The sequence below is a fragment of the Sarcophilus harrisii genome, chromosome 5 (genome assembly GCF_902635505.1).
Source record: "Sarcophilus harrisii chromosome 5, mSarHar1.11, whole genome shotgun sequence".
Lineage (NCBI taxonomy): Eukaryota > Metazoa > Chordata > Mammalia > Dasyuromorphia > Dasyuridae > Sarcophilus > Sarcophilus harrisii.
Window position 1 is genome coordinate 1,739,802 of NC_045430.1, and position 16,321 is coordinate 1,756,122.

At 49.6% G+C, this 16,321-nt stretch overlaps 1 protein-coding gene across 1 annotated transcript in view; it reads left to right on the top strand.

Moving 5' to 3' along the window:
• SMC1B (structural maintenance of chromosomes 1B) overlaps positions 1–16,321 on the top strand; it is a 44,744-nt gene that overhangs the window by 19,889 nt on the left and 8,534 nt on the right. Inside the window, exons 10-16 of the mRNA XM_031938574.1 lie at positions 1,053–1,232; positions 5,057–5,203; positions 6,105–6,242; positions 7,694–7,810; positions 8,734–8,840; positions 9,509–9,650; positions 14,314–14,459. Coding sequence (XP_031794434.1) covers positions 1,053–1,232; positions 5,057–5,203; positions 6,105–6,242; positions 7,694–7,810; positions 8,734–8,840; positions 9,509–9,650; positions 14,314–14,459 — 977 coding nt within the window. The remainder of the gene's footprint in view (positions 1–1,052; positions 1,233–5,056; positions 5,204–6,104; positions 6,243–7,693; positions 7,811–8,733; positions 8,841–9,508; positions 9,651–14,313; positions 14,460–16,321) is intronic.

The window sequence follows — 16,321 nt, forward strand, 5'->3', positions numbered from 1 at the left end:
AGGCAACAAAACCAAAATCTGTTATAACCTCTACTGTAGTCTTGCAGAACTCATTTCCCAGCGAGTCATGTCTCCCACCCAAAGCAACCACAACATGCTTTAATCTGCACCCTGAGCCCATCAGCTGTCTTTCTGCAGGTGTTTTCTCAGGAGTCCTTTGGATTTGGGGTGGATCATGGTATTGCTGTTTGGGTACATTGTTCTCTGGTTCTGCTTCCTTCATTTTGTATCAGTTTCTGTGAGTCCTCTTAGGTATTTTTACAAAGAGAACTCAGTTGAGATCAGATCCATAAATTGGAAATGGACTCTGTCAGTGGTGATCTTGACTCACACCCTGAAGAAAAGCAGGGGAGGTACATGGCTCAGGTCACCAGAGGATGGCAGGGAGCTGAATGGGACTGCAGGGCCCAGATTTGGAGGTATAGAAGAGGAACAAAAGGAAGGGCCCTGCCCTTCCATGCAGGACATGCCCCCAAAGTATCTCAGAATCAACATATCCAGAATGGAACTCTGAGCCTCTGAATTGGTCACCCCAACCCTCTGTTGTCTTTCTCTAAGTGGAAGTTCCTTCAGCCTAGGAAGCTTCCATCCCCCAGCATTCCTCCATGGCCTTGAAGATGAAGTGCCCACTTCTCTCTGGCTCATGCTCTCTTTCCTTCTCTTGGAAGCCCTCCTGGCGCCCCTCGCAGCTCGGCCCAAAGGCTCTTGCCTTTATCAGGGCTTGACTGATCTCCCCCAATCCTGCCAAAGCCCCACATATGTATACTGGGTGTGTTTGCCAGGCTGGCTGGGGAGTCCACAAGCAACACTGCCTCTGTAGACTTCTGTGGTTCCCAGCCTGGCACATCCTAGTATTCAGGAAATGCTTATTAAGGGACGACTTTCCTCTTTGTGAAATGGAAGGGTTGGGCCCAGTCTCCAAGCTCCTCTTGCACAGCTGGTGCTTTACTTAGCTGTCTGCTTGCCAAGAGCTGGACTGGTTGAGGATGCCCCCTGAGCGTGGGATACTCCTGGAGCATCACACCTCATGTGCTCTTTATTGTGTCTTTCAGATCAAGCCTCTCAATGAAAGGCTCAGGGAGATAAAAGGCTCCAAGATGGTGATAGATGTTGTGCAGACCCAGCTTCCGCAGCTCAAGAAGGTCATCCAGTTTGTGTGTGGCAACGGGCTTGTGTGTGAGACTGTGGAAGAAGCTCGGCATGTGGCCTTTGGTGGGTCCGAGCGGCTGAAGGTGAGGGGGACCGATGAGCAGCTGGGCAATGTGCTGGGAGTGCTCAGATGTGGTGGGTGTGAGCATTTACTCACACAAGGGGCATGCAAACACCTGCCTTAATTGATTTCACTTTTCCCTGCTTTTGTGGATTTCTGGGAATGCTTTTATGTTCCCACCTTCTTGGCCCTGTAACTTGATACACCCAGAAATGAGATGAGGGAAAAGGTCAGGAGCCTTGTCTGTTAGAGGGTGCCCTGCAGGGGGGCAGAAGAACCCCCAGTGTTCCTGGAGAAGGCATGTCCCCAGCCAAGTCAGGGTGGCTCAAAGTGACGATCAGAAGGGGCCAGAGGCCTCTTGCCAACAGCACGTGACCTAGATCTTGGGCCCCAGAGTGGACTCTCCCTGACAGGAAGGGCCTTTTCTCTGGTGCTGCCTTAATCTCCTCATCTGTGACCTGGGCATAGCAGTACCAGCTCCTGGACGTGAAGAGCCAAACTAATAAGGGCCAGGATTGTTATTTGTCACTGTAGCTTGTTTCTCTTTTTAAGTGCTTTCAGCATAATGACTCTTTGAGCATAATATGGTCTCCCTCTTTATCTCTCTCATCACACCAAGTCTGCTCGTGTCTTTGCTGCACCCACCCTTTGGACTTAGTTGGAGCCTCTAGCCCAGGAGTCCTCAAACTACGGCCCGTGGGCCAGATGCGGCAGCTGAGGATGATTACCCCCCTTACCCAGGGCTATGAAGTTTCTTTATTTAAAAGCCCACAAAACAAAGTTTTTGTTTTTACTATAGTTGGGCCCTCCAACAGTCTGAGGGACAGTGAACTGGCCCCCTATTTAAAAAGTTTGAGTACCTCTGCTCTAGCCTTTTGGTGAATGTGGCTGTCTCTCAGTTTCAGGGGTGTTTCTTACAAACAACATATCTCCAGATTCTGCTCCCTCATTCTAGCTGAGGGTCAGCCCATGCCCAATTCTGACTATTGTTTTTCTTCCCCCCATTTCATTCTCTGAAACTTTTTCCTGTTTCCTGCCCCCTTCTTATAAACAAGAAAAGGGAGTGAGGGGACACCCCCAGCATGAGCCATCTGCTTGCTCTTGCTTCCCTGCCTTTCTTCTCTTTCCTTGCCCAGAGCCTTATGTACCCTAAATTGCCCTTTGTGGTTACAGGTGGTTGGGCTTGTGACTGACCTGAAGTTCTCATGCGTCCTTGCTCATTCTGCAGGATCTCAGGTGCCCCTTCATTGCCTCTAAGCCCAGAGACATCTCACTGTTGGATTGATTTCATTTTATGTTGAAACTAAAATACTGCTGGTGGGAATCTTAATTTCCTGGGCAGGATGGCCCCTCTCCCCTTCGCTTCCTCCTGGCTTTTGGGCTATGAGACACACATCCTCCCTCTTTTAACCATTCCAGATGAGACGAGGCTCATGTGTTGCCTGTCCCCCGGCTCTCCTTCCAGGTGCAGCCTTATTAGCCTTGTGCCCAGGTGGTGTTTCTGCAGCCTTCCTGACCTCTCTCTGTTTTTTCCATGGTGTCTTCCTTTTTTCATCCCTTTGCTTTCTTCTTTTAAGAGCATCCACACATCACCTCAGTGTCATTTGACTCTTTCTGCAACTGTCCCTAATGAGATTGGGTTCTGAGGGAATATCTTGGGGTTTAGGGGAAGGAGTTTGTAATCATGGCTTTCAGTTAATCTGAGGATTCTTACATTACCTCTGTTTGATCTGTTTTTCCAAATTAAGTTTTTTATATGAGCTATCTTATGTTTCTCTCCCTTCCCTCTCTCCCTGCCTTCTTTTTTTCTTAGGGAGGGATTAACTTAGGTTTGGATCTCTATTTTCAAGGAGTCTCTTGCTTGGATGCAGTTCTGCACCTCTTGTACTAAGCTAATTAAACTTTTTCAAAATATTTTCTCCTAAATGTTCATTTCTCTTTTTCATTGTTTTTTTTTAATTGTCCTGGTTTCACTTATAAAATTAAAAAGAAATTATCTCTTAATTCTTCTCTTTTTGAACTTGTGCCCAAGCTATGTTTTTATTGAAGGTTTTGTTTGTACCTATTTTGGAGTCACTTTCTTTTTCTGGGTTGTGTCTTGAGCATCCTTGTCACCCATAGTAGCCTTTTATGTTTGGGTTCTTTTTTTATTGGCTCATTCTTTTGATCTGACTTCCCATCGATTTTTCATAAGGGCAGGGCTCTGTATCCCCTCAAAAAAAAACCATCAGGGCCCTGATTGGGCCCTTTCCAGAGCTGCTTTTGGTTTCTGTTAATCTTGGGAGGCTGCCCTAAGGCAACATTAGGCCCCTTTACTTTTTTTAAATCTTAATCTTCTCAGAATAAAAGTATGCTTGCCCCTAGATTAAAAGATTAGAAACAAATTTGAGGGACCCTGTGTTAAGTGACCTGGCAAGATCTGTGCCATCTTGTGTATTCTCTGCTGTTAGAAACCAGCTTATCTTCCTTTTTGCAATGACTTTTCACCTCTCTTTTCAGCTTTCTCATTTTTCCAACTCTTTTTTTCTATCTGCTTAATTCTCCTCGTCTCCCTTTCCCTTTCTCTGTCTCCTTTCCCCTCCCCATCCCCACACAGCTTTTTGTGGATTGAGCCTATATCCCATTCCATGATTTCAGGAGGGCAAGATGAATTGTGAGACTAGGAGATGATCCGTACCCTGCGAGTTCGATAGCCGTCTCTTGTGTCATTCGTTATGGCCCCAGCATAGGATTACCTGCCTCTGTCCCACTCTGCTTAGCAGGAGGGCTTCCCCAGGAGAAGGATACTCCTTAATTTCCAGTTTGGGGCCCCATGAAAAGAACTAGTATAAAGACTTTTGTGCTTAAGAGTACCTTGTCTCTTTTCTCCTGTCTCTTTGTGGTTAAGGTCCTTAGGGTATACACACATGTATATCAGTTCCTAGCTGACCTTGCAGAGTCGTGGTGCACCTGTCGTCCAGCGGCCGATAACTCTGAGGTAGAATCTCAGAGATGCTTGAATGTTCATTTCTCTAATTATTAGTGTTTTAGAATATTTTTCACATCATTTTAGTTTGTAATTCTTCCTTTGAAAAGTATCTGTTGGAACATTGGTATAGATACGCATTCTATAAATTATAGTTTCTGTAGGTATTTAGATTGAAATTTCTCCTTTTAGCTCTTCCTATTAAATTTTTTTGCTAATATATAGGAATGTTATAATTTACTTCATATCCTGCTATAAGTTGTTAATTATTTAATTTAATTTCTAGTTAACTCTAAAATTTTGTAATATACTTTCATTATTTGTAAAAACAAAAACAAAAAAACCAAAACCCAAACAATATAGTTTTATTTTCTCTTTGCCTGTGTTTATTTTCATTATTTCTTTTCATTGTCTTATTACTATTTTGAGCACTATTTTAAATAGTAACAGTGATAAGCATCCTTGCTTTATTGGAAAGACCTCTTTCTGCATTGCCTACATTTGTTCTTGGATTTAGACAAATACTATTTTCTTCCTATGATTTCTAGAGGGTTTTTTTTTTTTTAATAAAAATGGCTGTTAAATTTTGACTAAAACCTTTTCAGCTTTCATTGATGTAATCAGTTATAATGATATTGATTAATATTGATGTAATCTGTAAAGTACTGAAGTCATGTGGGTGTGGGTTTTGCTGGCCTGCACCTAGCTCGCCCTTTCCCATTCTCTTGAACTGTGGGTCAGAAGCCACCTGCTGGTTCTGCAGAACCCACTTGGTCCTCCCCAGTCCCTTGTCCTCTGTGGAAGGCCAATGGGTTGCTTCATTGCTGGCTCTCTGCCTGTTGAGGTGACTTCTCACAGCTGAAGCACCTTTGCCTTTACAGACAGTAGCTCTGGATGGAACATTGTTTTTGAAATCGGGAGTCATTTCTGGAGGATCGAGTGACTTAAAAATCAAAGCCAAATGCTGGGATGACAAGGAACTAACCAAAATGAAGGAAAGAAGAGACCAGCTCACCAGTGAGCTAAAGGTGAATGTGCTTGTGCCCTGGGGCTCCCTTTGCTTCTCCCTTTCTGTTCCTCCATCCCCTTCCTCATTGGTCAGTCCCCTGCTTCCTAAATGCTTCGGTCCTTGGTGCTCACTTCTTAATTGGCTTGCTGCTCTCCTCGCTTCCCTGTGGATATCTGTGTTCCTTAGACTAAGGTGACCCAGCCATTCCTTAGGCTTTCCCTGTTGTCTTTTGAATACAAGACAAAATCCTCCCCTCATTTGAAGCTCTGCGCAGTATGGTGTCTAGTCCTCGTTGGTCACACCACAGACCCAGAGCTGCCTCTGGTTCCCTGGGCCCAGAAAGGGCCCCCTCCTGACTTTGCCTCTGTCAGAACCTGGCTGCCTTTCCCAGCTGGGCCTCTGGCAGCACTTCCTTGGAGGCTGGAAGCTGTTGGGAGCAGGGCCTGTTACCTTGTTTGTCTTCGAAGCCCCCGCCCCTCACTTAGGGTCTAAGAAGTTGGGGTGAATTGAATTGAGTATTTGGCATCTCTCAGCCCTCCTACCAGAATCTTTCCCGGGTAATCAGTTGAAGGAAGTACATTAATTTCAGAAAAGATGGGCCACACAAGGAGAACATTTGGGGATAGGTCATACAAGAGTTGTGGCAAGGAAATGCCAGTGTTCACCTGGAGAAGAGACTGCTCGGGAGGAGAACCTCTGAGTGTCTTCTGCTAAGGGGCAGCTGAGAGGGCCCCAGGGGGACCAGCCAGGGCATGTGGAAGTGAAGCTGGGGCCCTCCTTCCATAAAGCCAAGTTTCCAGCAAGAGTTGGGCACACATGGATATAATCAGTAACTGTTGAAGTAGGTAAAAAAAAAAAAAAACATTGAAAAGGGACTAGAAAATACCAGATAACTTATAGCAGTGTTTCTCTTTTTTTAGGACATGATGAAAATACGCCATAAAGAAACGGATTTGAGGCAAATACAGTCATTGTTACAAGGAACTCATACCCGACTCAAATATTCTCAGAACGAACTAGAGATGATTAAAAAGAAGCAGCTGGCCGCTTTTCACAAGGTGACAGGACAGTAGGCTTTCAGTTTTTAAACGAGTCGAATTTGTTTTTTCATAGAATCTAAACACAAAAGGAGCTCAAAGCCATCTCTCTGAACAGTAGCCTTTTGTCAGCCCTCCAACCAGTAACCATTGTGGGGTGGGGGCACTCAGCATCCTCGGCTGGCTCCCCCATTTTATGCCACCTGAAGGCTCTGTCTTCTCTCCAGAACTACTAGACCCATCTATTCGTCATGATGGTGGTCTGGCTCTCTTGTTATCTCAGACGTGGGCATGGGCTCTTGGGCCCGACCGAGACAAAGTTCAGGGGAACCCTTGCCCCTCCCTCCCGTTAAAATCCATTGAAAGTTCCCCTTGTATCTCTTTCTGAAAGCGTTTGGTGTGAACAGAGCCAGGAGGAAGCATAGGGACTGGGGCAGCATTGAGGTGAGCTTTTGATTGGATTGCAAGTGGATTCCTATTTGGGGGGCCCGGTATCATCCAGGTAGGGCTTGTGAGCATCCCCTTTCCCAGGAAGGCCTGCTTCCCATTGGGACCACAAGGTTGGCCTTTTCTTCTCTCCTTGGAGAATGAATATCCAATTAGAATTGTATTTATTGAACCCTCCCCAGAAAGTGTCTTCCCTTGTCACTAACCCTTAGCCAGAAGAAAGTTCCAAGCTATACCCAAAGGCCCAACGGCCTTACCACCAAATACCACTGCTCATTTAGCGAAGCTGATGTCAGTCAGAAATCAGAGATAATGTCAGGGCCCAGGAAGAAACCTAGTGAATGGGCTTAGCCACTGTGAGAGAGGGAGAGGCCCTGAGCTGGCTCTGGGGATGGTTCCTTTGGGCCTTCAGTGAGGCAAACGGGGGGGTGCCAGCTCCCTTTGTACGGAGCCCCACGCTGCCTGCTTCTCCCTCCTCCAAGCCTTGGGCCAGCCACTGCCCTGAATATAGTCGTCATGCTTTCCTACACCGAGGAGTCCTAATGCAGAGTCACCCGGCCATACCCAGGTTACAGCCTCGTCCTTGGTGGCTTCTGGGCAGCAAGCTCACGGGTCACAGGCATGGAGAATGGTCCCAGAGCCAGCCCTGCTCGGGATTCCTTGGGAAACAGCTGCTTGGAGGGAATGGTCCCCAGTTCCCCTGGAGCTCTGATGTTCCCGGGCTTTTTCCAGCACAGATTGCATTTCCAGCAGTCATCCCAACAACTAACGGTATTAGGCTGATGCTTCGTTTTAAGAATGACGACAGTACCTTACAACACTTGACATACTTGGAAACAGTCTAACTGAAGTTGCCGGCTCTGATGATACCATGATTGTTCAGACATTGCCACCTAACAGACCCTCCTCCTGCCCCCTCCCCGGTACCTCCGAGGAGCCTGGCACGGCCTCGGTTTCCCTCTGTGTGCCCCTTTTAGGGTATGTCACACACGATGTGACAAAAGCATCTTCTTTCTCACAATTAGGAACAGTCCCAGCTGCAGAGCGAATTACTGAATATTGAATCGCAGTACACCATGCTGAGTGATGGCATCAAGGAAAGAGCACAAAAAATCACTGACTTCCAAGAAAGGATAGATAAGGTGATGGGTCTCATGGGCGGGATGGAGTGACAACGACCTTTGTCTGTTTGGGGGGTATCGGGCTGAGAGGACTGAATGAGGAGAGGGGGTGCAAGGCGGCCTTGCCCTCGGGAAGCTTCCTGCAGCCAGCCGGGCCGGGCTTTAGGCAGTCACAAGTATTGGTTAGGAGGATCCCCTTTTCCTTTTTCCAGTGCGGGGGAGAGAAAATAATTTACAGAAGGGAATGGGGGAGATAAACATAATGTCCCTGTTGTCATTCATTCATTTTGGTCTCATCTCACTCCCCAAGACCCCTTTCGTGGTTTTCTCGGCAGAGGTACAGGAGTGATTTGCCGTGTTCTTCTCCAGCTCACTTTAGGAGGAAACTGAGGCAGCCAGGGTGAAGTTACCCGCCCCAGGTCACATGGCTAGAAAGTATTTGAGGCTGGATTTGAACTCAGAAGGGGAGTCTCCCTGACTCAGGCCAGTGCTCTGCACTGTGGCGCCCCCTAGCAGCTCCTCGAAGTTGTTCATGTTAATAAATACAAAGAAAATAAAAGCAAACCCACTCTGTTCTAGACAAGAAAGCCTGGGAGGCGGCAGGGGGTGTTTGAGCTGGGTCTTGCAGGACAAGACCTTAGGTAGTTAAGGTTCCCTTGTAGACAGAGAGCGCCTCTGTGGGACTCTGAGCACACGCCTGGCATGGAGAGTAATGGCACAACGTACCTTCATGCCTCGGTTTCCTCCCCTCTGGGGACATCTCGGGCCGGTGTCTCCGCCGATCCCCCGTGAATAGTGAATGTCAGGAAAGCCTTTTGGTCAGCCCAGATACATCTTCTTTCATCCTTATTCAGAGGTGCCTGAGCAGATGTCAGAAATTAAGGGAAGAGTGAAGGGAGTTACACAATGTCTTATCAAACTGAACTGGATTTGGATCATTTAAGGTGGAAGATGAAATTTTCCATGATTTCTGTGAAGAAATTGGTGTTGAAAACATACGTGAATATGAAAACCAGCATGTGAAACAGCAGCAGGAAATTGACAAGAAGAGGTACCTTTCCATCCCCCCTTTATTTTGCACAGAAATCCCTTTTAAATTTCATAGGAGTCCATGGAAAGGCAACACATTCCTTGTGGGATCTGGGGCTTCAAGCCACAGATCCTGATCATGCATAAACTATTTGTGGCAGCACAGCCCTGACCCTCTCTGAGCCCTGTTTCTCCTCTGAAAGGGGACAGTGGCATTGACATCCCCTTCCCAGGGAGGTCCTCATTAGGAAAACCCTTTACAAAGTATAAAAAAATTCTGTGGTGTCTGTAGGAGATCATGGAACTAAATCCATTCATACCCAAGCATATAATGTGGGAGGGGTATTCGCTGACATGGGCAGGGAAGGAGAAATGAAAGGAATTGCTGCCTGGGACTGAACCCGGAGCTCGGGAGCCACAGCAACCAGGCAAGCTTCCAGGGGGCAGGTCCCCTCCCTCCTGCATACCCCCCCCTAGAACTTTCCTAGGGCCACTGGATAGGGTGGGCTGCTCTCCGTACCACGCCTCACACCTCACAGTGAGCACCATCACGCCAGAGCTGCTGGGAGCATCCTAGGGGGTAACAGCAGGCCGAGAGTGCGTGTGTGCTCCTCATAGGACAGGCCAGGGGGATCCTCCGAGTGCTGGGTGCAGGAAGCAGCCCCAGAACCACCTTCCTTTTGTCTCCAGGCTTGAGTTTGAGAAACTGAAAACTCGACTGAACGTTCAGCTTGAATATAGCCACAACCAACTGAAGAAGAAGATGAGTAAGGTTTCTGCCCTGAAAGAGGCCGTCCTCAAAGACACAAGCGACATCGAGAGTCTGAAGGAGGTAGCTGGGGCTCCCAGCACTGCTTGCCCACCCGATGCCTTGGAAGGAGGGGGAGGCTGGTCACATGCCTTGTTGCCAGTCAGTCTTTGAACTCAGTGGAGAGAGCCCGCCCAGCCTTGAGCCAAAAGGCCCTCCCAGGGTCCTGCTGTCTCTGCTTGGAGACCCTCCTGGGGGAGTCCTGGCGCAGCCTAGCCCCCTTGGGGTGAACTCTCGCTGGCAGCCTGGGCCCCTGCCTTTGGGTCTCCTTTCTTACTTTTTCCACTCATTGCTCCTGCCCCATGAGGTCCACACACAGCCCTTCAGGGAGCCAGAGCATCCTTCCCAAGTCTTCTTTATGGCGTGAAATCAGAGCGTGCATTCCCTGCCCCAACCCCTGCATGCTGCCCCTGGGCACCCCTAACCCCCCGGGTCTCTTCAGGGGCGTGCTGCCCGGCAGAGACCACATGGGCTTTTTTGACTCCTGCTGAGGGCCCCCAGCCCGGCTCATTAAAGGCACTGAGGTCACAGAGACAAAAGCGCAGTCTCTGTCCTCGGATGACTCGGCTGTGGCCTAAAGATGTGTCAAGGCCTGGGCGATGGGGACGTGGAATAATCCCGAGATCATTTATGGGCCTGGGGAGGGGAGCCCTGGCAGGGGGGTCATCATGCAGGATACAAGGGATGGAGAGGGGAAGGAGAGGATGCCTTCCAGGCATGGGCCTCAGTCTGCTGAGGCATAGAGGGGGCAAGTGGGGCCCCAGGTGAGTCTAGAAAGGGAGGGCTTTAGAGGGCAGTTGGAGGACGTAGTGTTAGACACACACTGGGGGGCGCAGAGCAGAAGATGGAGGAGAGCAGCAGGGATGTGGCTCGGGGCTGCCCCCAGGCCCTGAGAGGGTGATGATGTTCTAGCCCAGCGGGTGTCCCAAGCCAGGAGATGGAGAGCAGGATTTTGCAGGGAGTGCATTGGGAGGGGAGGAGGTGCAGAGGAGGAACCCACCCAAGGACAAGTTGGTTAGCAAGAGAGGGAGCTTTCAGGGCAGGATGGAGGTGGAGAAGGGCCCATGGCCACAGTTTCAGGGAGTGCTGCCCCAGTGCCAAGCCAGGGCGGGCATTGGCCTTGCCCTCTGTCAGAAAGGAGAGGATGGGCATCCTCCACTGGGTATTCAGGAGGGGCACCCATTTCCCTGACCTGGAGCCAGTGGGATTCTGAGGGGCAGCAAGCCCACCCCCAGGTGGTTGGCAGGATCCGAGTCCGGGGGGCCAGGCGAACATCAGAGGAGGGAAGGGGCATGTTGGAGAGATGCTGTCAAGGTGAACTTGGCAGGCCCTGGCGCCGTATTGGATCTGGGCAAAGGAGGAGGCAGGGAGGAGCCTGAGACACGGAGAGGCCAGGGCAGCCCTCTGCAGGAACAGGGAAGGGAGCAGGGGCAGGACCCTAGGCCGGTGGCGCTGCCTCCCCAGCGCCTGCTGCTACCTAGGAGACTGGTTTGGGAAGCTACCGGGAGCCGCGGGTTTTCCCTGCTTACTTTCCTCTTACTCAATGGGAGAACACACTATTGACTTGCAGTGTGCCTGGAAATGGAGGTTTTAGCAGGCAGCATCCAGAAAGCTAAGCAGTCGTGGGGTGCAGCTCTCAGAACTGAGGAGGGGACATGGCAGCGCACCCCCTCTGGAGTGTTGTACTGTAGGCGCCATGTTTGATGCGTTGGTGAGTGCCAGGCCAGCAAGGAGGGTGAAGGGGAGAGGGCCCTTCTTGGAGGGTTTGAGGTAAAGCAACAGGGGTGGAAGTGATGGGGAAACAGAACTTGGCTTCAAGAAGAAATGGCGGTGCTGATAACGAGAGCTGCCGGACAGGTGCCCAGGGGTGCTGCTGCTCCTTTGTACCTGTCCTCAGGGTTCTGTTTGGTGCTTTTCCACCCTGCTCCTGTGGATGCCCTTCCAGGATGGCATCGTCCATACCCAGAGCGAGTGTCCACCTATGTCCTTAGCTAAGTCATCACTAACAAACTCCGAGTCCCCTCACTCCATTGGAGTCCTCTGTGCAGTCACAGCACTCCAGAATCCTAGATGACAGCTGCAAGGAGCCATAGGGTTCCATCGAGCACAGCTGCCTTGTTTTACAGAAAAGGAAGTAAAGGCATGAAAATAAGTGACTGGCCCAGGAGCACACACATTAGTAAGTGTATGAGGCACGATTTGTATCCAGGTTTTCCTAATTCTAGGTCACTGTCAACATGGAAGCACGAATGACTACTCTGGATTTCCTTAGTCATTAAATTCTATATTAAGTAATTTCTTCCAGCCAGCAATCTTAGCAAAGGCTTTCCTGAAATCCAGGAAAATTATTGACAGCATTCTTCTGACCTGCTATTTTAGTTACCAGCAAAAGGCGACTTTGGGTTAGTGCGCTGTAACTGGTGACTGAGACAGCCCTTCATTTTTGACTCAGATGATCCCAGAGTCAGAGTATGAACGGTTTGGTCTCTCTTCTTACATAATTTCAAATCAAGAGCGCAGAATCACTCTCTAGCTTTACCGCTAGGGCCACTGTGCCAAGGCCTCCAGGCCCCTTCGTGGATCATCTTGATGGATTCACTGGTGGGGATCGTGAGACTTCATACTGGTTGGAATGGGATTTCTTGAACTCTTAGTGATTGGGGGCATCCTTTGATTTGGACAGTGTACAGATCTGTCAGCTGTGTCTATTAGAGAATTGTGGGTGTGTGTACTTAGTGATGATCAATCTATTCCCCATGCCACAGTTTCTCTTACTCTGTTTTCATGTATTTGATTGATACAAAAGCCTTTTAGTTTTACCTTATTGAAACGGTCTCATTTGTCTTTTATGATCTCTGGGCCTTAATTAATCGACTGGGTTAAAACACAGCAAGTCTCTTAATTCCCTTGTTTTGGAAAAGCTTCAGGAAGTATCACTTGCTCCTTGTTTCTAGGGGAAAGAAACCAAGCATTTTCTTGGCATTTAAAATCCTTTACAGTCTGACTCCAGCGTTTCTGTCCCCTTGATACAATCTTCTGTCCAGTTAAAAGTGGCAGCCTTGCTGTTCACTGTACATAAGGTTCTTTCTCCTGGCTCTCTGATTTTCTAGATACCAAAGTCTGGGCAGTTTTCCTAACCCAGAATATAAGCTTATTTTCCTAATGAAGTTCCTTGAGGGCAGGCAGGGACTGTTTCAGTTTTGTCTTTGGATGTGCGGCAACAGGCACGTGGTAAGTCTTGGTGAATTCGAATTGGATACCAGGAATAATCTTGATGTTCTTGCTAGGTGTGCCATTCTTGAGCAATATGTAGTATCAGTGATGCTGAATGCAAGTGGTTTTCAGCGTGCTGCTCTTTCTCTTCTTTCTGCGCTGATTCACCCTGAGACAATTGTCAGTGTCATGGAAGTGTCTCTTCACATGGCCTCTTGTCCTTCCCGTCTTAAGGATGTTGACCTTGGAGACCAAGCTCCAATCTATTAGGTTCAGTCCAGCTTTGGAGTCTCTTGTTGACCTGGATTCGCCCATTCCACCGGGGAGTTGTCCTTTCAAACTTCCCATCACCTGCACATTTGCTCATCCTGCTTTTCTCCAAGCCCTTTCTAAAAATGCTCACTAGCGCAAGGGCTAGGATGGCTCTCTGAGACGCTACTAGAGGCTTCCTTCTTGCTTGATCTTGGTTCTTTCTTGAGTCTTTTTGCACTCGTTCTGCCAGTTCTCAATCTGCTCAACTGGACTTCTGTCTGTGCTCATTCTTCCCATCTTGTCCACAAGGGTAGTCTGTCTGGCTGTGAAGGGGTGTTCCAATTTGCCATTTTAATGACCACCTCGGGAATAAAAATAAGGTTAGTCTGGCAGGAGATCTCCTTGAGGAAGCCACTCTGGCTTTAAGCGATCACCACTCTTTCTTCCAGATGGGCACAAACCTTCCCTTTATTAATGGATTCAGGAAACCAAGTCAAGCTCACCAGCCTTGCAGATTGCATAAAGGGAACTACAAATTCTTTCTGGTCCGAAAATTCTTTGGATCCAAGAAAATGAATTAATACTCATCTTCTTAGAGAATCTTGGCTGTTTCTTCAAGTTAGGTCTCAGTTCTTTTAAAAAATCTATAAGGCATCAGAATTTTGCATCGCAGCAGCTGATTCTTAGGAGAGTGTCCACTAGTGCACTTTTGTTTGGCTTCTTGTAACATAAATAAAACCTGGTCCTTTTAAAAAGCCTATGTAGAAAAACCTGAGCTAGAATTCAGTCAGCTTCAAAATGAAAAATAGACATATTTCCAGCAAAATGGACCAAATTTAGACTGTTTGGCCTTGTTGGCCAAATATGGCAGCGTGGTGAGTTGGTTGGTTATAGGCCAGCTTTGGAATGAGAGGGCCCCGAGTTCACTTTGAGCCCTGGATTATCACTTAACTGTCCATTTGGTGTCCCAGATCACTGTTGTGCTGAAAGTTAGAGGAGACGCTGGTGGGTGTCTGGGGAAAGACTTTCCCATCCTGGCGGTTCCACTGGAGCGCTGGTGAGGCGGCCACAGCCCTCACCCCCACCCCTGAGCAAAGTCTTGCTGATTTACTGTATTTTGGAGGCCTAGAACCGTGCTCTTCCACTGCTCACCTCAGGCCTGGGTGACTGCTTGGAGGGGATGAGAAGATGGGAGATGGACTAAGGCCTTTTCTCCACGCAGGTGGAAGAAAGCTGCCTGCAAGTTGTGGATGATCTCATGGCTCAGCGGCAGCAGCTGAAGGACAGGTGTGCCGCGAAGAATACGGACATTGAACAGGTGCAGGGCCAGGTGGAGGAAGCGCGCAAGAAGCTTTTGGCCATCAATAGGTAACTGCTGGCGTGACTTAACAAAACTGGGCCCGGTTTCCGGGGTTCCAAGCGTGTGGACGTTTCAGAGCACCATGGCCCATGTCTTTTTGCTGTTCTATAGTTTGTCTTCTGCTCCAAGCATAGTTAGGTTGTGATCATCCAGGAGGAAAGGGAATAAGCATTTATCTAGTACCTTGCCAGGCACTGGGCTAAGCATGTTAGGATTACCAAAGCCTTGACTTAGTCCAAAGAAGCTCAGGATTGGGAATGAAGAGGGTCCCTTTTTTTTATCATCGAGAATAATCCCCCACACAAAAGAATCCCCATGGCAGTGCGACCTGACATAGTAGTTGAGCTTTTGCCTGAAGACCTCCGAGAGGGAGAATCATCTCCTCCCAAGGGAGCACGTGGCCCTCACTGTGGCCAAGTCAGAGAGCCTGTCTATGTCCCAGAGACACAAAGGAAGGCAAAAAAAAAACCCAAATCAGTCTCCGCCCTCAAGCTTCTGACCTAACGAGGCAAATGACTCTCCAAGTAAGATAACTGCAGGATGAAGTGGGAGTCATCTCAGGCTCTGCTGATTACGGAGCATTAGGAACAGGTTCTCACAGCTGAGGCCTGGAGGAGGCTCACGGCGGAGGTGAGGGAGGGGGACAGAGGGCCTGGGTATGGAGGACAGCAGGGTTAATGCTGGGCATTAGCCCGGCAGGGAGCAGCCACGAAGGCTGGAAAGGAAGGAAGGGGCTGATGGGATGGGTAGGTGACATGGGCAGGCCCACAGTGGGAAGACAGGTGAGCAGCCAGCATCAGAGAAGGGGGCTTGTAGGACGGAGGTGACTAAGGGAGGAAGAATGGGAGCCGAAGGATGCCTCAGCCCAGGGGAGTCAGGGGCACTGAGGGTGCTGGTGCCCTGTACGTCAACAGGAAATGAGAGGTGGGGGGTGCTGCGGGGAAGTCATGATTTCCCAGTATCGGTCCCCAGTTCCTGAGAATTCTGCTCCATGGGTATCAAAGATGTCTGAAGGGGTGCTCGGCAGGCCTTGGCACGTTTGGACCAGGAGCAGGCCAGGACAGCCTGAGGGGCTGGGGATGTAGATGAGGTTATGTGAGAGCTAGGGGGCCTCAGTGGGGAAAGTCAAGTGGGCAGTTGGAGAAGTGAGGATGGGGCCGGCCAATGAAGTGGGAGATGTGGGCAGAGCGGCGAGCGTCGCCAGCCCTGGCTCGAGGAAAGCACCAGGGGAAGTGTTGGGATGACAAGAGGGTGCCTCCATGGAGGGGCACTGAGTGGAGGAGATAAGGAGCCATTAGCAGTGTGGACGCCACTGTCCTTCCAGCCTCCTTGGTGGGGTTCCCTCAGCCCAACCTCCCTCCCCGAGATGAGCAGAAACCTTGCTGGGGGGGGGGGTCCCTAGTGAGCTGCCATCAGTCTGCCTGAAGTTTCCAGAAAGGGATATTCATGAAGGTAGTCCTATCAGGATGCACCCAACAGTTTCCCACAAATGCCTCCGGAGTCCAGGGGGAGCCACCCCACAGAGGGATCTCTCTGCCTCTGCCCATCCGTGGGTCTGTCCTGGGCTTTGGGCACAAGGCAGCTGCTGCCTTCTTCAGGATGGGCCTTCGGGGCTACAGAACTGCCAGGAAGGCCCCTCTAGCTCTCCTCCTCCGGGGGGGGAGCCGGGGGTCCATCATACTGGGATTGCTGGGGCACTCCAGCTGTCTCAGTGAGGGAGGGTGGCCGGGATTTTGTGAAGTGCTTAGGCCCATTGTGGCCTGCATGCTGTGTCCCTGCTGCTGGGCTGAGGGGTGAGGGGTGAGCTTTTACCTGGGCCCCCAGGAGGATCCCGTCTGTCTCTGCCTGGAAGGCCTGAGATGGCCGAGGA